The sequence below is a fragment of the Phascolarctos cinereus genome, unplaced genomic scaffold, assembly GCF_003287225.1.
Source record: "Phascolarctos cinereus isolate Bilbo 61053 unplaced genomic scaffold, phaCin_HiC Scaffold_3;HRSCAF=262, whole genome shotgun sequence".
Taxonomy (NCBI): Eukaryota; Metazoa; Chordata; class Mammalia; order Diprotodontia; family Phascolarctidae; genus Phascolarctos; species Phascolarctos cinereus.
The window spans coordinates 95,729,886-95,753,427 of NW_027555736.1; the positions used below are offsets into that span (position 1 = coordinate 95,729,886).

Sequence of the window (23,542 nt, forward strand, 5' to 3'; positions counted from 1 at the left end):
CATAACCATTCATTTGCCATTTGTTTCTGCCTGAGTTTGATTTTTACAAAGGTGCTAAGAGAGAAACTAGCTTAAACTTACATAAGACACACAATAATTTTCAGTGTAAGACACACTGGGTATGTAAGTATATCATAGGCTTGATAAAATGGATTAGTTTGCATTTGATCTTAGTGGCTGGATTTGACTGTATCCTTTCACCTTTATTACCTTACACGCAGGGGTGGGGCATGGTGAGGATTAGATTGTATTAAGGATATTATTAGCATTGGATTAATGAGGTGAGAAGAACCAAGAACAGAATCATCTTTGTGGACAGCACTTCCTCTGGAATTTTGAAAGGTCTAGGATGTCTCTTGTCATAACTTCAACTGAATCTGCTTCATAGATCTAGAACCAGATCACCCAATCTAACCCTTTCATTTTAAAGATGAGGAAATTAAGGTGCTTACCTAAGGACACAGGTAGTAGCACAGCTGAATTTCAAACTTAGGTCCTTTGACTTTAAGTCAGTGTTTTTTTCCCTGTAAAATGCTGTTCCTCTGTCTCATTTTCTTACTGCTGAGGAAAAAATAATTCACTAGATTTTGAGGTTAAGAAAAAGTGAAGAAATGGTCTTTGCTGGAAAATTTCTGACATCTTAGAACACTGACTTTTTATCTTATAATATTTTCTTTTTTCACATTTATTTACTTTTTTAATTTATGGAATAAAGCATTTCCATTACATAGTATAATAAAAATATGATTGCACATGGAACTGCAAATCTACTATGTACAACTTGCTGTTCCCTTTAAATATATAATAAAGTTGTCATATACATTTTTTCTTTTTTTTTCTTCCCTCCCCACCTCTCCCTAGAGATGGCTGCCATTAGACACAAATAGGTGTATATGTGTAAAATTATTCTATACAAACTTCTATTTATCAGTCTTTCTTTGTATGCAAATAGCATACATATGTCATATGTCATATGTCCTTTATAATTAATTTGGATATTTATGTCAAAATGACTTAATCACTCAATTGCTTAAAACAGTATTGCTATTCCTATATACAGTGTTCTTTTGGTTCTGTTCATTCCACTCTTCATTAGTTTCATGCAAGCCCTTCCATGTTTTTCTAAGATCATTGAGCTCGTCATTTATTATAGCATAATGGTATTCCATTACAATAATATACTACAACTTGTTCAGCCATTGAATGGATCAAATGGATCATGCTACCATGTGGATGTAGGCTACCATCTAACAAAAATATGAGGATGAAAAGCATTCATATTTTTGTGATTGTGTGTGTATGTGTTTCCATCAAAGTGTCACATATGTAAGTAAATATATAAATATGTGAGGAGTTAAACATAAGAGGTGAGATTATGACTGGGCCTTTGGATCTTATAGAGAGTGTGATTTTGTGTGTGTGTGTGTGTGTGTGTGTGTATGTGTGTTTAAATTTTCTGTGGGGTAGGATAAAAGCTATCCTGTATATGATGTATCTATTGTTACCTTGAATGTCTTAGAGGATCTTGGGGACTCTTTACCAACAGCTGCAGATACCCAGATATAATCTACAAGCTAAGATTTCTGGGAGTAAACCCTGGGTGGGAGCGTAATGAGCCAAAGGGGTCATACATAAGACATATGATTCTTGGGGTATCCTGCAAGACTGAACCCAGTATGTGTAAATCCAGAGCATCTGATCCTGGGCTACACATTTTATAAACGTACATATATGTATGTATATGTATGTGTATATACATATATATATATACTTATTGTATATATATTTACAAATATGCATATGGGCATTTTGTCATACTCTTATCAGAAGAAATGGAATATGCTAAGACCAATTGCAATTGGATCCTCATATATCTCAGCCGCATTAATGGATATTAATCTGGTTGCATAAGCATACATATATAAGACAGATTGCTGTTATCTGAGTTACTGGTGACAACCCGTCTGGAGTACTGGTCACCTGACCAACTATGTGAGGAATCCTAAGCCCTTGAAGGTAATCCCTTAAACATATCCTTCCTAATCTTCTTTGTTGGACAATGAAAAAGGGAAAGAGGGAGGCATAAGAGCTAAGTGCTGGGAGGAAGCCCCCTTTTCTTAGACTCTTGGACTCTGTATTCCTCCCTTTGCCTTTGCACTACATGTAGAGATGCCTTCCTTCCCTCCCTTAAAATGCCTGGGGAAATTGTGTGGCTTGGGGAAAAGCAAGAATCTGTCATCTAATAGAGCCAACCTCAGGGGCTCATTCAGGAGCAGGCTGGTGATTGAGGACATTAGCGTAACTGGAGTTCCATACCCTCTTCCCAGAAGGGCTACCATCACTCATTTGCTATACTTGAATCCAGAGGATTATTGCTTATGTGCTCACTTATTCAACAACTTCGACACTCTAGGTAAGCATTAGAAGACCCAGGCTGGAATTTAATCTGTCCTGTTATGTCTGGTGCATGTCACAGGATATAGCCATATACTCATCTGCTGAAACTTGCTCTCCAAACAAGGCAAAGGGGTGTCAGATATTCTGAATTGCTGATCCTGGAGGACACAAGAGAAGTCCACAGTTGGCTAAAAGCAAGAATTTGTTTTCTATTCATATTCAGTGATCTCAGCAATGAGCATTTCTCTGTTTAAACTTAATGTTAATGATTGTGTTTCTATTATAAGAACTGTGATGGGGAAGAAAAAGTTTAGCTTAGAGAGAGTGTTTTTTTATCTCATGATAAAGGATGAATGGAGAGGAAATATGCAAGGCAGCATATTGGCACTCAATGAGGTATGGCTTAGGTGAAGTCAAAAGACAAGTGATGAAGCAAAGTATATGCCCGAGGGTATTTAGAGGCCTAAACAATGAGTCTCGTGTGTGTGTGTGTGTGTGTGTGTGTGTGTGTGTGTGTGTGTGTGAGAGAGAGAGAGAGAGAGAGAGAGAGAGAGAGAGAGAGAGAGAGAGAGAGAGTAGAAGGAGAAGGAGGAAAAGGAAGAAGAAGAGGGAAAGGGAGAGGTCGTCCTGGCTTCTACAGCAACTCCCCATCCACAATACTTTGTTGCCTCTTATATATGGTAATGTCTCTCATAATGATATGGGTAGATTCTAGTGTAATTCTTAGGAGCTTCATATTAAAGACAGAAATAATATATGAACCTAGAGATACCATTCTAGGATATCAGGTAAGGTGAAAATAATACTTTTAATGAAAAATTATTAAATGCTAAGGAATATAATAGTAAAATATGATACATTGGAGTATTAGTATAGAGCACAGGGAGAAGTTGAGTTAAGTTGAGATTACCTAGAACTGGGAAAAAGCCTTTAGAGGAAGGAAAGTTTCCAACCTATTTTAGTAGAGGTCAACTTCAAATCCTAGATGGCTGGTATCAAGAGCCAGATTTGGGCCAGCTCTGCTGCTTAACTTCTATGTGATGGTGAGCAAGTCATTTGCCTTCCACTGCCATAAAATGATAAGGCCTAGTTTGTTGTGATGGTGGGGATGTGATTATAAATGTTGGAGGCAGTTACTTGTTTTTCACTGTAGGAAAGGAATTACTAGCAAGGCATTGTTTTATTCAGAGTATCCTGTTTTAGGACAGTTTCTCAGAGGAAGTGCATCTTCTTGCTCTCACATATAGGCTAGAAGAGCCCCAATGGGTGCCCCGGGAACAGCTGGGTAAGTGCTCTAGGTCTAGGATATACGCAAGACCTCCAGCTGCTTTTGATCTTAAAGATGATGGTAGCTTCTTGTATAATGACTTTTATTCATTAAAATCATACTTTGTATTCATATAGCGTTGTCTTTTTCAAAATGCTCTCCCCTAGATACCTTTCTTCAACTAATAAGCATTTATTTGGCACCTACTGTGTGCAAATGAAGTATGCTAGGTCATAGTTTAGGAGGTCAGGTGTGGTCCCTATGCTTAAGGAACTTGCACTGTAGCAATTCATAGCAATTTTCTTAGGTGGGCAGAGAAGGTATGTCTGTATCTATTTTTAAATTAGGTGAGAGATTGGCAAGAGATCCTAAAGAGAAGAAAACAGAAATATGAGTAGTTAAAAAATACTGAGTACATGTGCCTATCAGTGTATATGTCTGTCTGTCTTCCTATCTATCTATCTCTATCCTTCTGTGTCCATTTTTATCTATGTATGTCCATATCCATCTTTATCCACCTATCTATCCATCTATACTTATATCTATCTATCTTTCTATCCTTGTTTGTCCATTTTTATCTCTCTGTAGCTATCTCTATATCCATCTTTATCCATCTCTCTATCTCTCTATCTCTATCTGTCTATCTATCTCTCTAAGTATCTCTATCCATGTCCATTTTTAATCCATCTATATCTATATCCATCTTTATCCATCTATCTATATCCATTTCTATCTCTATCCTTCTGTGTCCATTTTTATCCATCTATATATCCATCTTTATCCACCTGTCTATCTATATCCATATCTAACTCTCTGTCTGTTTCTATCCATCTGTATCCCTCTATCTAAACTGTGTGACCTTGGGCAATTTACTTAATATCCTTTGGTCTCATTTTCTTCATCTTTAAAATGAAGAGGTTGTATTAAATGGCATCTAAAGTCAATTTTTGCTCCAGATCTCTGATCCTATGATCTAATGTTTGTTCCTAGCTTTGCTAATGACATATTTTAGAAAGTCATGAAAACTGTCCTTTAAAAAATCATTGCTTACTTAGCAGGGGAAGTTTAGCAAGTAAACATTTCTCTATCCATACTGGGTACATAGAAGGCTAAACCAGCTATAGGATTTCCTTCTGCTCCAAATAAATGATCTCCTCTTCAGAGAACAGGATGTATGTTTCTCGGGAGGCTAGGGAAACTGATCTTCCCTTTAGAGACCTAAGCTCCAACTCTATTGAAAGAACATGCAAAGTAAATGAAGGAGCCCATGTAGGCAATTCTCTTCCCAATGACCATTTTGAAGAATTGTACTCATTGTCCCCACTCTGTACCTCTAGTTTTCAGAGGCATTAGAAAATGTCTGAATATGGTCCTGGCCCTGTACTGTCATTATCAGTCCAAATCCTAAGCTGGACATTTTGAACCAAGGATTATTGTGGGATGAAAACAGATGTAGCATTGTCATCCCCTTAGAGAAAGCCATTCACATTCCAGAAGGTTTCTCAGAGTAATCCCATGAATGGAATGGTAGTCCTGCTTCAATGAAGGCAGGTGCTTAGTGTTCTTTCCAGTCATTCATTCATTAAAGTCTTCAGCAGTGACCTATGCTTAAACATTCCCCCAGAGGACCACATATCCAGACATATCAAATAATTTTGAGGGTACATGTTACTGTTCCATAGAACACTTGCTCAGTGTGAAGATATCCATTAATTATGCCCGACTGGAAAAAACTTCACCACCAGAAGTTATTATTTGTTTGTTTTTTAATTCACCTGAAGATGTCAGATTTGTCGCCAAAGACCCTACATGAAAATTCAGGAAAGCTGCCTGGATAAACAGAATACATCCTAGAAGTATAGAAAAGACAAGTTCTTTGTTTTAGTTTCCCCCCTGCTATTTTAATTAATGACAGTTTTTAAAGAGAGAATAGAAAAGCCTGTAGTGACAGATGGAAGCATCTGCTACTCCCAGGGGGAAAAAGTATTACCTGGTGACAGAATGTTCCTTTAGTGTCCTGGACAGCTCTGTTCCCTGTTATGTTTTGGTTACCTACAGTTTATTTGTTTATGGGATCTTGACCCTTAAAACAGAAGGCTTAGTTACAGATGGAATTAAAGACAGGTGAGGGCTAATTTCTCTTCAGTCTAGAGGATTAAAAAGAATGAGACTTAAAATTATAATTGTATTTGAAATCAAATTTAAAATTGTTTTAAAAATCTTGAATCAAAAATACTTGAAAAGTTTATATTTGATTTTCTGGTTTACATTAGTGGATCTCATTCTATTAGCTATTAACATATTCTACTGTATCACATCTCAGAAACCTGAAAACTCAGCATCTGCCTGCCAATCTATATCAACCATCCAATCAACCCATCAAAAATATCTGTGCAAGTCTCTGTACTATATCTAAAGAAGTATAAGACACTAGTTCTCTCAAAGAGTTTAAGGGTTTTGTGGGACTACACTGGAACTGATAGAACTTAAATAGCTAATAGGGAGTTGATGCCTAAGGGAGGTAAGAGAACTCCTTCCTACTTGCCCTCAGTGAGCTCAAGTTAGCTGACAAAGATAACTGTATTCCAGAATAGTGAAAAAACTGCCAGCTGTGATTGTTGAGCTACTTTTGGTGGTTATTGAAATCATGGAGATCCTGCTACAGAACTGAAGAAGAGGAAATAATGTCCTTACTTTTAAGGGAGAGAGTGGTGCCCACAAGATATAGATACTACCTTGACTTTGATTCCTGGTGCATTTTAAGAATGTAGGTAGTTTTGGTTTCTTTGTTTATTAATTAATCATATTTTCATTTTTAACTTGACAAAAAGAAAAACTAAGCCCTTGTAACAACTATGTACAGTCAAACAAAACAAATTCCCACATTGGCTATGTCTGAAATTGTATCTTATTCTGTATTTTGAGTCCATCAGTTCTGTGAAGAGGCGAGTAGCATGCTTCATCATCTGTCCTTTATAATCCTAGTTGGTCATTGCATTGGTCAATGTTTTCAAGTTTTTCAAAGTTTTTTTCCTATATAATGTTGCCATTGTTATATGAATTGTACTTCAGGTATTACTCACTTTACTCTGCTTCAATTCATTCAAACCTTCCTAGGTTTCTCTGATACCATCCATTTTATCATCTCTTACAGTACAATAATATTCCATAAATTGGTAAACCATAATTTGCTTATCCAGTCCTCTAACAGATGAGCACCTTTTTAATTTCCAGTTCCTTGCTATGATAAAAAGAGTGGCCATAAATTATTTTTGTACTTATGGGTCCTTTTCTTCTATCTGGTCTCTTTGAGGTATAGGCCTAGAAGTGGTATCACTGGGTGAAAGGATATACACAGTCAAGTGTCTTTTGGAGTATAGTTCTAAGTTACTTTCCAGAATGACCTAGGGGTGGGGAACCTGCAGCCTCCAGGCCACATATGGCCCTCTGTGTTCTCAAGTGTGGCCCTTTGACTAAATCCATATCCTTTTATTAAGGGGATTTGTTCTGTGAAGTTTGAATTCAAAGGGCCACACTTGAGGACTTAGAGGGTCAAATATGGCCTCAAGGCTGCAGGTTCCCCATTCCTGACTGGACTAACTCACAACTCCACCAACAGTGCATTAGTGTGTTTATTTTGGTACAACTCCTCCAACATTTATCATTTTCACATTTTAGAATCTTTGCCAGCATAAGGGGTATGAGATAGAAATTCAAAGTTGTTTTAGTTAGCATTTTTAATTTTACTGATTTGGAACCTTTTTTCATATTGTTATCAATAGCATGGATATATTCTTTTGAAAGCTGCCTGTTCACATCTTTTGACCATTTTTCTACTGGAGAAAGGCTCTTAGTATTATAAAAATTTGAACCGGTTCTTTACTGTCTTAGATATAAGACCTTTACTAAAGAAATTTACTGCAAAGATTTTCCCCACCCCACTCACCCACCCCCATTACTTGTTTCCCTTGGAATTTTCCTTGAGGTCCCCCAGTAAAGGGCAACCATGTATTGGGGATTTTATACCATCAGTGAATTTCATTGGGATTCTTGATCATGCAAGAATTGGACCAGAGGCCTCTGAGATCCTTTCCAAATCTGAGATTCTATTGAGATAAATACTGTTTAAAAGGTAACAAACAATAGAAGGCTGTATATAATAAGTACCAACTAAGTGACACAGTCAAGGCATTACTCTGGGCTGAATGTCATAGAGGTAAGAAGTAGGATTTTAGAAGACCTTCTAAGAGTGGGTAGGATATGTATATATTCATATCCAGGAAAACTCAAGGGTCTCCATAGGAATAGAAAGGCAAGATAGAAAATATTAAATTCTCAGCTGTATTGCATGATTCTCTTTTAAGCCTGCCCTAAGTTCTTTTTAAACCTTAGGATTCTACATTAATGTTATTTTCTTGACTACATTATAGCATCCTTAAAAAATGTCCTACCCTCCCATATTTTATGTGAGTGATTAAATTTACTATAATTCTCTATTAGTTTCAATAACAGGGATGTAAAAAGCAATCCCAAATAAAGTCACAGGGTAAGCTAGGTCTCCTAAACTTCATTTGTCTGGCATGACTTTGAGTCTTGACTTTGAAGAATCTGAGTCCTGCCTTAGGACGGTCTATCTTTAGAAAGAGCTAATGTTCACTACCTTTTGATCCAAAAGATCCCTGTTGCATGCCGATGTAGTTCTAGATTATAGACTCACTCCTATCACAGAGAGTTAGTCCTGAGCCTCAAATGACATTATCAAGGTGACAGCTGCCACTAGGAAATGATTTGGGGTTTTTAACATATTCTGAGAGGTTAAGTTGGATCTCAATTAGGGCATGCAAGGAATACTGTAAAGCATTTGTATTATACAAATTGGTGCTATTTGAAATTATAATATATGTAAAATGCGGCAGTTACTTCCAACCTAATTCTAATAATGTGACCACTTCATGGGATTCATTATTCATACTAATTGGGACCATGGACTAGTTGGCCCATGGTCACACAGTTTACACCTATCAGAGATAGATGTTAAATAAAGGTCTTCCTTACTCCAAGGATGATGCTCTCTCTCTAGACACCATGGTGCCTCTTTATAGGATTGTAAATAGGATCAAAGATTAAGAGCTCAAAGAGATTTTAGAGATCATCTGGTTAAACCCATTCATTTTCCAGAGGAAAAAACATAGGCCCTAGAGAGGTCAAGTCCAAGGTCCACACATGTGGAACCAATGACAGAGCTGGGATTCAAAACCCAGGCCTTCCAACTTCAAATCCAGCACTCTTGTAAAATTGTGTCAGAAGGTTAAAATAAAGGGAGTTTTGCAGCTTTTATCACAGAGATGATTTGGGTGATTCTTTCCTTTATTCTTGCCAGAAGCTCTTTAACACAGCCCCCAAGTTTTTGTCTGGTTGCCGTTTGGAAACCATTCGTCATGTCAGGGCTTTAGCCACAGATAGAAACTGAAATGAATCAGAGTGTGTCAGGGGTACACTGACTCACAGGCATCCAAAGAACCTGCTCACAAAGGTTTGTTTGCAGTCCAAGTGGAAAGTGAGGATTCTAATGACATAGCTGAATACTCCAAGAGAGAAAAAAGTAGACCTCTGGAATTGCTGAAATACACATAAGCTTATTTGTGTAAAAGAAGCTTATGTTGAAAGTTCAGGCCAGGGTTTTTCATAGTTCCATAGTCAAAAATATGCTCAATGAGTCAACAGTATGACATGACAGGAAAAAAGAAAGCTAATAAGATCTTTTTTTGGATTGAAACTTTGATTTCATTAGTGTAAGGAACTCCCAAAAAAGAAATTCCTCATATAAACTAAGATCTCCATCTACTCTGTAACTTAAAGTCTTAGCAAGTTGCTTGGGGCATTGAGAGTTTAAGTGACTTGCCCAAAATGTAATAATAAGGATATTAGAGGCAGAGTAGATATTTCATGCTCCAAGGTTGGCTCTCTAATCGCATTGCTCTATGGTACCTCTTTTAGGTTGAGATTTTAGGCTAGATTTGTAGAATATAACATCTACAATGAGGGACTTACTGTTTTGGCTATATGGACCTCAGAAGTCGTTTGGCTCAACCCCATAATTTCATAGGTAGGAAACTGAGGCTAGAGAAGCTAAGTGACTTGCCTAATGTTATACAGGGAGTAAGTGGCAGAACTTGATCTTGCACCTAGGTCCTTTCACAGCTACTCAATTCTGGATGTCATGTTTTAAGAAGATTAAGTTGGGAATATATCTGGATGAAAGTGGCCAGCATGGCCAGAGGACTTTAAACCATACTATATGAGCTTCAGTTGAAGAAACTGAGGAAAGGGAAGACTTTGGAGAGGAGAGGCCTGGTACCTATCTTAAAGTATTTGAAGTGCTATCATATGGAAGTAGGACTAAATTTGTGGAAATTGCAGAAAGAGAGTTCTGCTTGATATAAGGAAAAGTTTGTGATAACTGTCTATCACACTAATACCACCTCTTGGTGGAGCTGTGAATTGGTCCTACCATTCTGGAAAGCGATTTGGAATTTTACTAAGAAATTGGCTAGAATATCAATGCCCCTTGACCCAGAGATTCCACTGCCAGGCATCTATTGCAAGGAGGTTAAAAGCCAAAGAAGGGCAGAATGTACACCAAAATATTTAAGCAGCATCATGATAGTAGCAAAGAACTGCAAAGTAGATGTTCATTGATCATGAGATGGCTAAATAAAATGGGGTACATATGTAACAGAATATTACCACAGCATAAGAAACCATGAATATGAAGGATACATAGAGAAATGGATGGGAAGTCATATGACCTAATACAAAATGAAATAAACAGTACAAGGAAAACAATGTTCACAGACACAATAATGGAAATGGAAACAACAAGGATGACAACCGTAACAAAATTAAAACTGGATGGGGTACATTTGTATTGACCAGAAGAAGAAACATGAGAATATACTTCCCTCCATTTTTAGAAGTTGAGGAATGAAAGTGTGGAACATTTATATTATGCTGTAGAATTTGATAGATGTATTGATTACTTTTGCTGAATATTTTTTCTTACTCTTTGTTATAAGAGTTGGCTGTCTAGGTGGGGCAAATAGGAGGGATATATTGGACAGTGAAGCCAAATGAAAACAAAAAAAGGTCAATAATAACTAAATTTATTTTAAAGTTGAATAGGCTTCCTTAAGAAGTAGTGAGTTTCCATCACTGGAAATCTTCAGGAATAAAAAAGGAAGGAAACCAGCATCTATTAAGCATCTCCTACATGCCAGGCACTGTGCTGTGTGTTTTACAAATATTTCATTTCATCCTTACAGCAAACCTGGGAGATAGGTATTATTATTTCCCTCATTTTTATTTGAGGAAACCGAGGCAGTCAGAGGTTAAATGATTTGCCCAGGATCACACAACTAATACAATTCTGAGGCAGGATTTGAACTCAGGTCTTTTTCACTTTAGGCCCAGTGCTCTATCTATTGTGCCACCAAGCTGCTGCTAGTAAGAGGCATGATAACTAATTGAGGCTATTGTAGAGAGGAATTCCTCCTTCTTATTTTGATATTCTGCAGTTCTATGGTTTACACTTAATTTATAATGATTTCATTCCATTACAGATGATTTGAATGTCTCTGAAAAGGAATCGGGGGAGGAATGATTCAGTGTAATTTACTGTAGCCATTAGTGCTATTTCTAAATGAGGTTTTATCATGAGAAGATCTATGGGAACTTTCTGCATAACAAATACAAATTTTTGCAAAGGCATTGGACTGATTTTTAAAGAAAATGTGGCTACTCAAAGAAAAAGGAAACATATACAGTCTTACAAAGGTCATACTATCTTGTATTAATCATGATATATATAGAGAGAGAATGATATGGCAAGAGCTTCAGGGTTGAATTCAGAAGATCCAGATTCTAGTTCTAGTTCCAGCAATTACTAGCTGTGTGACCTTGGGCAGGCTATTAAACCCATTAAACCTCAGTTTCCTTATTTGTAAAATGGGGATAATAATGGGGATAATCTCCTTCCTGCTTTCCAGTGGTGTTATGTGATTCAAGGAAGAGAATGTGTATAAAAATGTTTTGTAAACTATAATCACATCTCTAAGTTGTGGGCAATTGTCTTTGAGTTGTCTGAGGGAGTCAGAAGGAGATTTGGGTTATAATCTTGGCTTTTCTTTTAAATTAGAAAATTCCTATTAAATGAGAAAATTTTTCTGTTTTCTATTTATGACCTTAAACAAATCACCATACCTCATTAGGTGTTTGTTCTCTCATCTGTAAAATAAATGCATTGATTATCCCTAAAGTCTCTTCCAACTCAGTTTTTATAGTACCCTTAGCCTTAATAAAAGAAATGAGACCCTGCTCTTTGAAATCTAGGGGTGACATTTTTCACAATCTCTAATCACATGGGCCAGTCAGGAAGCTCTGTTGTTGAAGGTGAATTGGTGATAAATTATATTATTATAGTCTCCAATATGGTTATGGCATGCCTAAGTTATGGATTTGTGTTGTAGAATGCTCTACGTAGGCTTTTATCCTTTGACCTTGACTGAGGGCTATAGATTTATCTTTCTAGGCAGTTTTCAATCCAATTAATTCATCATCCATTTATTAAGTTTCTACTGTGTGCAAAACATTGGGCTAGGTACTGGGGACACTATACGGTAAAATGTGAAAATCCACCTACAGCTCTGGTACTATTAGTATGATCCCACCCACTCATTTAGGTAACAGAATCAACTTCAAGGTAAACAGGGCCCTATGCTATCAGGGGCTTTGCAGATTAGAATCATAGAATTAAAGAGCTATGAAAAACCTACAGTTAATCTACTATATACCTAACACATATCTAATCATCAATGATATTTATATAGCACTTTAAGTTCTGCAGAGCACTTTATATACATTATTATCTCATTTAGAAATGAAGATACGGAGGCTCAGAAAAGTTGAGTGATTCCACATCTAAAATACAGAGGAAGTAGTAACAGAACCCAGATCTCCTGGCTTCTAGTCTAGTCCTCTTTCCCAGAAGCTCTTTGCTGGCTGAAGAGACTGGATTGTGTAACTTCAGGCATCACTGTTGGAAAGTTTGCTCTGACTGTTGTTAAGCACATGGGCAAAATATTGAAGGAGCAACTTCCATCCCTAACATGCCAAATTACCGGGCTAAGAGTTGAAAGACCTTACTTCCATCCCCAGCTCTGCCCATGAAATAACTGCAATCTTAGACAAGGTACTTCTCCCCATTCTGATTCTCACTTTCCTCATCTGTAAAATAAAGAAATGACATTAAATGTTCTATAAAGCTCCTTCCTGCCCCAAATAGTAATAAGATTGCTTATTCTTTTTGATGAAAGTGCCTTCTGCAGTGTGCCAGCTGTTGATAGATGTATAGATTCTCTTTCTGTGAGCATGGAAGATAGCTATGTGTCTGCACAAATACTTCTGCTGGAGCAGCTGAAGTATTAATTGGGGTTTCCCTTTTTCTGGCTGCTGTAGACCAATGAAATGCATTTAGGCATTTTTAGATGGCACCATTGCCCTCTAACAGAGGGGGAACACTTACTATTCTGGGTGACCTGCTTTCACTTCTGCAGAAGGTATATGCTATGATGGCAGTGTGCATATTTGTATTTTACTGGGGCTGTCCTCTCAAATCAGAGTTGAAATGCTGGAAGAGAATATAAGTGTCTAGTTAGCAAAGAGTTAGCTCTCTGCTATGTATTTTGCCAAGACATAACTAGGAAGGGTGGAGGTCAAATGAAAGAAAAAAAAAGAGGCCAAGTGAATGTTGGGAAAAGTTTTCTCTGACAATGAGAAATATTCTATTAAGAAACAGTGTCTCCATGGAAACAGCAGACATTCTGTTCCCTGGGCTGGTTAGCTAGGGTGTCCAATTTGTTAGAACTTCTAGGGCTCTTCTTTTTTTTTTTGGCATTTGTAAAAGCGTGACATTTAGGGCCCATTTAAGCAGTTTTACAGGATGAGGTAAACAGGGGTTGTAATGCTTTTCAGCTGGTAGAATCTGACACATGAAGACTGAGGTAGAAAGGGATGATATCAGTAGATAAAACAGAGCATGGATTAAAGCAGGTTTTACATAGAAAGAAGAGGCAGAATGCAAGGTCATGTTGAAGTTGAAGATCAATAATCTGTATGCCAAATCTGGGAACACTGAGTAAATCAAAGCAGATTGGAGGCATCTCAGTGCAGCAAATGAAGATTTTTTGAGTGACCTTAGCTACAAGATAAGGGTGACTCACAAAAAATGACTGTCTGTCTCCAGGGCACGCTGAGCTGGCCTTACTCCACAAGGTCTGAGTTGTTGCAGAGATTCTAGGCTGTTGCTGTGTGGTCCTGTACATAAAAGATGGAACCTTCTTTTAATCTCTGTGTAGTGACTATTAAAGTAAGTCAAACCTGGTTGACCTGAGAGGAAATACTCTACTAAAACATACTACTATACTCTTGACATATATGTAGCTGATAGCAAAGCTATTTGCTTTTTAACACCTTAAGATTTTCAATTTGTGGACCACTAGGAAAGAATTCAAAGTTAACCACTGTTTTTTTATGTATGTATATACAGACACACACACCCCTATAGATAGTTAGATAGATAGATAGATAGATAGATAGATCTGTGTTTATGTGTGTATATATATATATATATATATAAATTTTTTTTGAAGATTGTCAAGCTCTTATAGTATTTCTCAGGAGTATTTGGCATGCCTAAAATTAAACCACTAACTGTGAAATTTCCTTTATTATCATGGGATCCCTCAAATTCTACTAATAAGCACCTTCTCTGTGTGGCAAATTGCTTATTTTTATACTTACATTGTAGTTTGTATACAAGTAGTATTAACCTTCCAAATGAGGGTATTTATATATAGTAAGCTTTAAATATGCACTTGTAAAAAAATTTTTTTTAACTGGAAGCCATTACTTAGTAAAAATATCTAGCCCAGTTTCTGCCAAAGACTTTTGGGGCTTTTGGTACATGAATATAAAATAACTCTGGATTAGAAGTAAAGGACTATACTGACAGGGAATTCCATGGGAATTCAGAGATTAAAAAGTCTTAAAATTAGTCATTTGAATAAAAGGATAAGAAGAAAGATCAAGAAGGCCAAACATTTGGAAGTTCTGAATCATGGGATCAAAGACTTTTTAAAAAATTTGTTCAGAATTTAATGAGCACCAAGAAAAGATAATATTTTTGTATACAAAGTAAAACAAAATTATATGAGAAACTATGAATTTTTATTATATACAGCTTGCATTTTTTTAAAAAGAGCATAAAATAAACTCAAAATATTATTTCCAGAGCCATTTTGCTTATCTCTGTTTCCCTCTGAATTTCTTACTGTTCCCTTCTTTGCATATTAAAAAATACTTCCAGAAACCTCTTCTTTTCTTTTTCGTTTTGGCAATACTATCACTAGCTCCACCCCTTCCAAATCTTCCCTTTCCAAATAAAAATAGAAAAACACAGTCCTTTTAACAGATAAACATAGTGAAAAGAAAAACAAATGCACATTTTTGCCCTGTCCAAGCATGTATTTCTCATTCTACACCTCGGGTTCATCAACCCTCTGTCGGAAGTTTGGTAGCATGCTCGATCATCAGTCCTTTGGATTTGGTGATTGAATTGAATTAATCAAAACTCTGAATTTTTCCAAGTTATTTTTCTTTGCAATTTGTTGTTATTATGAACATTATTTTCCTGGTTCTGACTATGTCACTCTACCAATTTGTACAGGTTTTCCCAAGTTTCTCTGGAACCATTTCTTTGGTCATGTCTTTCAGCACAGTCATATTCCATAATACATTTACATATCATAATTTGTCCCTCTATGTCCCCAGTCGATTGCTATCCTCTTTGTTTCCTTTTTTTTTTAAACTTGTTTTTATTTATTTATTGGGTGAGGCAATGAGGGTTAACTGACTTACCCAGAGTCGCACAGCTAGTGAGTGTTATGTGTCTGAGGCTAGATTTGAACTCAGGTCCTCCTGACTCCAGGGCTGGTGCTCTATTCACTGCGCCTCTTAGTTGCCCCTCCTTTTCTTTTTCTACAACAAAGACAGCAGCTATAACTATTTTTCTACATATGGATCTTTTTTCTCTTTCAAATAAAAAAAACTTTTAGAACTGGATAGGTTGTTAAAAATTGCCTAATCTAATTCCTTCATGTTTCAGATGAAGAAAATGAGGACAAAGGAGATAGATGACTTGCTTAAGACTTCATGGATAAATCTTAGATTGTATGGAGCTTTGGAATCATCTTTATTCATTCTTCTCCCTTCCCATGACCCATCCATTCTATGAAATGCCAGCCTTTTGCAGACAGGTCCTGCATCATCATCATCATCATCATGATCAATCAAGATAAGGACTGGACCCATGTTTTCATTGGTATAAGGAACTTCTATATGAGGAAATATAAGAATGATGTTGATGATGATGATAATCACTCATTTATATATTGCTTTGCAGTAGCAAAGTGGGACAGGTACGTGGCATATTGGATAGAGCATGGGGTCTGGAGTCTCAAATCCAGCCTCACTTATCAGCTGTGTGACCTTGGACAAGTCACTTAACCTTGTTTTCCTCAGTTTCTTCATCTGTAAAATGAGCTGGAGAAGGAAATGGCAAACCAGTCCAGTATCTTTGCCAAGAAAACCCCAAATGGGGTCACACAAAGAGTTGGACAGCAACTGAAATGATGGAACAACAACAATAATAACAACAGTATCAAAGTGCTTTCATGTTTGCTATTTCATTTGATTCTTACCACCCTAAAAAGCAGGTAGGAAATTAGTGTTTTGCACAGTAGGAAACTGAGAGTCAGAAAGGCTAATTAAACAACTTGCCTAAGGTCTCACAGCTTATTAAATACTGCCTATTTATATTGTTCAGTCAGCATATATTGAGTGCATCCCTTCGTGCCCAGCACTGTGCTTAGGGTACCTTAAGGGATACAGAAGAAGTGCATGGCGTGTTCCCTGCCTTTGAACCATTTACTTTTTTGTCATCAAGGCAAAACGAACGCATAGGAAACAGAGAATAATTAAGCCCTAAAAGGTGTCAATGGTAATAATTTAAAGTTGAGATTCACCCTTGTGGGTTCAAGTAATTAGAGAAGTCTTCATGAAGGAGGTAGTGCTTGAATTGGAAAGAGTCATAGAATTAAGGCAGTCTAAAAGAAGCAAGTAGCCATATAGCTGTTTCTAATTACATAAATTTCATAATTACATAAGTTTCTAATTGCCTAAGTCATAGAAAGAGCTGTCTGTAGTGTACATTGGAACAGATAAGATGAGAACAAGGTAGGTATAATATAGTGAAGAGACCAGCCTCATTGAGGATATGTGTTGCAGGATAGTGAGTGAATAGATCGTACAATTATCCCTTTCAAATTGCTACTTTTCACATCGCAGTTTCAATATGTCATGGGTCACCATAAAAAATGAAATGGGAATTTTGGGGGAGTTCTGTGGAAGCCATAGGCAACACAGAAAAAGAGTTCTTCTTCATACAGTATTTTTACTTAACATCAACCTACAATATAGCCTCTGACCAAATACTTAACTCACATTTTACAAGAAGGTACTGTGCCAAAATTAGCCAGATTTTCCAGACCACTGGTGCTATACTCCTCACCCCTGCATTGCGGAAGGGATAACTGTCTAATTGTGTGGCACCTGGTTATGGTGGCCCTCAAAAGCCAGGCAAAGGCTGGTAGGTAGTTGGGAATTGTTTTAGGTTCTTGAACTCTTTCTTAGATCCAGACATGAGAGAGATGAATCTATAACTCATTCTTTCATGGAATGGCTTTGGAAGAGAAAGTGAGGCTGTTGACTTTGCACAGCCCTCCCTCACTTTGTGTGTCATGGCATCACCTCCCTGATGTCCTGATGCTCTTAGAGAACAAAGGACAGGGGCAGCTAGGTGGCACAGTGGATAGAGCACCAGCCCGGGAGTCAGGAGCACCTGAGTTCAAATCCAGCCTCAGACACATAACACTTGCTAGCTGTGTGACTCTGGGGAGGTCACTTAACCCCAATTGCCTCACCAAAAGAGAGAGAGAGAGAGAGGAGAGAGAGAGAGAGAGAGAGAGAGAGAGAGAGAGAGAGAGAGAGAGAGAGAACAAAAGATAAACAACAATAATAACAAGAGGAAAGAATGCTTGGGACTAAGGTAACGTGGATTCTAGTGCTAGCTTTGTGGCTTCTCAAGAGGTTGCCTTGATGCTTATTATGTGCAAGGCACCCTACTCTGTGCTGGGGATATACAAAGGCAAAAATGAGAGTGCCTGTCCTCAGGAGCTTACTTTCTACTTAAGTAACTAATCACTTTAGTTTCCTGTCTTGTGAAATGAGGGACTGGACTAAGTTATTTCTAAGGTTCTTCTAGCTCTAAAATTCTATGATTACTTGGTTTTCCTGCAGTGTGCATTATGGGTAAGATTACTTCAAGTGTCAATGATAACAGTGATGTATATGCCTAGGGAAAGGTGACAATGTCATGAGATGAGGTGGGAAAGTGTCAGTGGCTCAATGAGTGTTTGCTGTTATATCCATTTAGAATCACAGTTTTATGGTCACTTTTCATGTCTCTTTTGATGGGAAAGAGCTGTTTTGGGAAATGCACAGAGCCAGGTTTTTAAATGTGGGTTGTAACAACTGCCTTTTAATTAACTTGAGCCTGTTGAAATGATCTGCACGTGAATTTTTGCCAAAAGTGGGTGTTCATGCATGGATAGCTTTTGAGCCAACAAAATGGTGCCCAGCTTCCAATCATATGTGGACAATTCTTTGCTTCATCTTTTGAGTGAATAAAAAGGAGGGAGTGATTCAGTTTGGGGCTGGAATGGGGGTGGAGTAGGGGGATACAATCATGCATTGGTGTCTTTATTATGAAGTCCTATCTCATCCCAGTGGAATTTGAATGAGATAAGTCCTTTGGAAGCCACCTCTAGAAATAAGAGGAAAATGTTTCAGCTCTTGCAGACCATTTAAGATTATTTCTCCTGGTTTATTTTGCTCTCGCCTTTGCAGCATAGAATTGCAGGCTAGAAAATATTCCACTGATTCCAGCTCCCAAAGCTTTTCAGGATTCTGACTTAAGGTAAGGAGATGTAAACACAGTCGGGCTATCCTCTTCCACATTACAAAGGTAACCTCAGTAACGTACTACTCAGGTTATCTTAAGAGTGCAGGGAGTTTCTTCCTAGAGTAGTAGCCTGTCTGATTGTTATGGGTAATATTTTCATATGACTGTTATTTAGCAGATGAACGCTGGTGACTCATTCACTTTGACTGTGGTAAAGGAAAATTATTTCGATGGAAAATACATTGGGGATAGGGGGTGGGAAGAGTTCTTAATCCATCAGTTTTCCCGTAGAAAGTACTGCTCTGTGAACGAATAAGCACCAGCTGTTTCTTCATTAGCAGACTTTCCTGGGATACCCATGAAAAGACATTCTAAAATCATGGTTCTCGTATCCTTTAGCAACTTAGTGGTAGATTCCAATTCTGAACAGTGATAATAATGATAGACTTAAAACTGGAGATGAAAAAGCTCTAGCCTGATGGAAAAGCACCTGGTTTGCCTTGTGGTCTACTTCTGTTTGTGGCATTAGGTTTGGATTGTACCCTATCTAGTGATACTCTGGTGCCTGTGTTTGTATTAGATCAATTTTAGGCATGTTAAAAGGTAGCAGCACTAGTTCCTTTGCTTTGGGCTGTGTAATGTGAGGGAAAGCCTTCTAGGAGCCTTGGAGAGAGTTGTTTAAGTGTGGTACTAATCTCCTTACACAACTAGGAAATAAATACTATTGGTGAACTCAGGCCACCAAAAGAAGTCCAGTTGTCTGCAGTCAGCTTTGCTTATCAGCAGCTCCTAAAGGGAGTGGCAGGAAGGGGATGGAAGCTGAAAAACAATTTGTAATCCCTATAATTGCCCAGTAAAACTTTGAGGGTATCTAAAGGGTTAATCCCAGGAGTGCTTTTAAAAAATATCTGTGCTGTTTGCTGCACGTCTGTCTCTTTGAGCTAGCTTGCTCCTGCTAGCCACATATTTATGAACGGAGGCCATGCAAGCCCTTTGAGGGCCTTCCCATGCTTGTAGCGGGGGACTGGCTGTTGATTTAATGTATAAGGAAATCTTAACAGAGCCTGAGCTGTTTGAGGTGGGGTGTGAATGATGGCCGTGTCATAGTGATAGATACCCAGGAGTCGGAGGGGACTTAGTCCTTGCTCCCAGGCTCAGCCACCAAAGCTATTCATAGTTACACAGTGAGTCACAGATAAAGGAATGTCACAACTGCTCCAGCCCTGCTACTTACTGTTGCGCATCAGAAAACCAACAGTAGCAGCTCATCCAAAAATGATGGAGCTTTTTCCTCCTCCCTCCCTAGCCCACCCAAAATAAGTTATTTGAACTGCAAACATCCACTGAGGAAGAGATGAGGAAGGGTGATTTACTTCATTCTTTTCTGCCACCCTGGCTCTCGTAGACCCAACACGTTACAATATTTGCAGTAAATAAAATCTAATAGTGGCTGTGCATTCTGGTTCGGAAAGATGGATTGACCATCTGCTATTCTGTTTCTCTGAACAGCACTTGTATCTCATTGCTTCTTCCCATATGTTTGAGTATAGATGAAACATAGTGTGGAAGGCAGGTGAATTTGAAAGATGGGTACTGGGATTAAATTTGGGACCCAATATTAAATCCTCTGCTCACTGTGAATATGACTGATTCCTGCTTCTAAAATCGGTAGGATGGGGGGCAGCTAGGTGGCACAATGGATAGAGCACTGGCCCTGGAGTCAGGAGCACCTGAGTTCAAATGTGACCTCAGACATTTACTGGTTGTGTGACTCTGGGCAAGTCACTTAACCCCAATTGCCTCAACAAAATTAATAATAATAATAATAATAATAATAATAATAAAATCAATAGAGTGTAAGTTCCTTGGGGAAAGAGACCATCTCCCTTCTCTTTGTATCTTCAACATGCCTGGTACATAGTAAGTACTTAATAAATGCTCTTTTGATTGCTCAGTTGGCGGTCATGTCCTGTGTGGGATATCCTCAGGCATAAAGTGGGACCCCCCCCCAAAAAAAGCATGGGACTTAGAGTCAGAAATTCTTGGATTTGAATCCTACCCTTACCATTTATTAGCTTTGTGACACTTTTCTGGACATCATTTTGTGTATTTGGAAAATAATACTTAGCTGTTGCACAAAGTTGTTGCAAAATTTTATTAAGTTAAATAACAATGAATGTGAAAGCATTTTGTAAAATGAAAAATGTATATATACAGACATATATACGTATATATGTCTGTATATACGTGCGTGTAAATGGGGTTGGGGGTGGGGTCCTGAACCTATGATTTCATTTGTATAAGGAAGGCCTGATTAAGAAACCTCTGTTACCAAAGCAAGTCCTTACTAGTTCTGGAATTCATGATTTTAGAAACTTGCCTGGGTCACTGAGAGGTTAAGAGTGATCAGGTTAAGAACCTCTGATCTACAGCCAGAAGGGACCTGAGAGACCATCTAGTCCAATCCTTTTGTTTTTTAAATGAGGTAACTGAGGCATAGGAAGGTATAAGTGATTTATCCAAGGTCACTTGGCAATAAAGCAGGATTTGAATTCAGACCCTCTCCTTTATGAGTCCATTCTAAGAACTTCACTGCCCAATCCCAGTAGCTTGTTTATTTATTACTGTGCCATGAGTGCCTTCCAAGCATTAAAAAATTTCTCTAGAAACATCAGATTTGATAAATGGAAGCTTAAAAGTGAATGTAATGTCTGTCAGCTAGGCATAGTCCCTGGCAGAACCAAGAAATTTACATGAGTTCAATGTGGAATTCCAATGCCCTACTCCAGGCACACCAATAAGAGATCCACTCTCCATACCCTTCTCGAATCTGTCATTACTATTGACCTTGAACTTCTTTTTGGCCCCAGAAGAGGAGGTTTCCAAGTAGCTGGGCTTCTCCAATGTCATCCACGCCCCCCCCCCCCAAATGTCTAGGGATAGCGGTGTATTGGTACTTGGCATAGCAGATGCAAGCAAAATGGAGGAGAAGGGATGGGAGGGGTAGGAGTAGGAGTGGAGGTTTACTGAACCCCATCTCCTTTTCAGTGTCCCTTTTTCTCAGCCCAAATAAGTCCAGGGCTACGAATACTGAAGAATGAGCTGAAGCCCTAGCCTTTCTCAGTTGTTACAGGATAAATTGTAGGTGCTTGAATTTGCTTTTAAGTCATTTTAAAACAAACAGCCTAAGGTGCACAGCTTCCCTGGAAGTTGCCGGGGCTCAGCTACCCAGGGCAGTCATTTATCTTTCCGTCACTAGGAGGCATCCTTGCCAGCAGTGCGGGGAAGCTCTGCCTCAGCAGGAAGAATGTAAGGTGGTGAGTCCGCCACCAGAGATTAGGGACGCTGGAATCTCACATTTGTTCTCGGAGCCAGCAGTAGCTGTAGCTGGTGTTTCCGTGCAGGGGGCAGTGAGAGCTAGCGGGCTGGAGCTGCCACCCTTAATAGGAGGGTGAATGCAGAGGGAGAGACAGAAACACCCACCGGCAGCCAGCGAGGCAACTGAGAAGCATCTCCCCTCCCCTCCCTCCATCCACACCCCAGCTTGCGGACTGTGGTTACCCTGGGGGGCTGGAGGGGGAAGGGCTTCCCTCCCCATCTAACCTTGTGGATCTCAGCCTCTCCTCTGCCCTGCCTGGCTGCCGCAGTTCACCTTTGTGAGAGTAGTCTTGCTCCCCTTCCGCGCAGCAGCACTTAAAAGGATTTGGTTGCCATGGTGAAGGAGAAAGGTAATTATAAATATTGATCAATGTGCATGGCTGGTGAAGTTGAAATGGCACAGCAGGGTTAGACCATCTCATGGGAAATGATCAATCGGACCCTGGGCAGACATTTTTGATGAGAGGCTGAGCAGTTATCCTGTTGAGAAGTCGTGATTGCCATTTACTACAAGCGACTTCATTAAGTGTCTTTAATTTAGCAGTGGCGGTGTGAAGCCCAACTCAGCTCAGGGGTGTGAGTCGTCTGACGGTTATCCCACTTTGCATGTTCTCTTCTTCTGTATGTGATATGTGGCTTGCTTCTCCCCCGCCCCCATCAGCTGGGCTAATTAGGAATTTAAATGAAAGAGTAATAGTTTCCCAAACAGGTTTGTGACTTGATGGCGCTTGTCCTGTCTCATTCATTGCAGGGGGAAAACCTGAGGCTTCTGCTGTGTTTGCTACCATTACAGCGTTATTCTTAATGATTGTTAAATCACTCTTTAAAGGAGTCCTTGTACTTCAAATTTAATAAAGTTATGCAGCGAGTAGTGAGGTGGGGGAAGGGGAGGTCAGTGGCTAAAAGATCAGCACGGGTACACCTTTCCTCTGTGCCATGAATGTGTTCCTTAAAAATTGAGTGGAAATCAAATTCAGAAAATTTTGAATCATAATTTAAATAATGAAATGACTCACTTTTTTAGACAAATCATTGCCCCCCCTTTTCTTTAAAGACTGACCTCTGAGTTTAAGAAACTGTGATTTTAGTCCTGATTCTTCCGTTTACCAGCTCTAGAATATTCCTTTCCTGCTATAAAAAGAGGATTGGACTACTGTCTGAAGTTCCTTCCAGTTCCAATTGTTTTATATCTTATGGTGGACCACACCTGTACTTTAGGAATGAGGATGCCTGCTGCTTCTACAACAATTTGGACCATTTCAGGGCCATAAGTACAGGTATACTTTCACTTAGAGCCCCTAGGGGACTGAGAAATGAGAATGCTGAACCGGAATTGATCCTTGTTTGCTGGAAACAGGTTTTAT

At 38.6% G+C, this 23,542-nt stretch overlaps 1 protein-coding gene across 2 annotated transcripts in view; it reads left to right on the forward strand.

Moving 5' to 3' along the window:
• LOC144456282 (actin-binding LIM protein 1-like) overlaps positions 1-23,542 on the forward strand; it is a 242,463-nt gene that overhangs the window by 146,552 nt on the left and 72,369 nt on the right. The window contains exon 1 of one of the 2 annotated variants that reach the window (XM_078151043.1): positions 22,115-22,528. The exons of the other annotated variant lie outside the window; for it this stretch is intronic. Within the exon in view, the coding sequence (XP_078007169.1) occupies positions 22,513-22,528 (16 nt within the window). The 5' untranslated portion in view covers positions 22,115-22,512. Of the gene's footprint in view, positions 1-22,114; positions 22,529-23,542 lie in introns of those variants that run through there. 2 annotated transcript variants of the gene reach the window in all.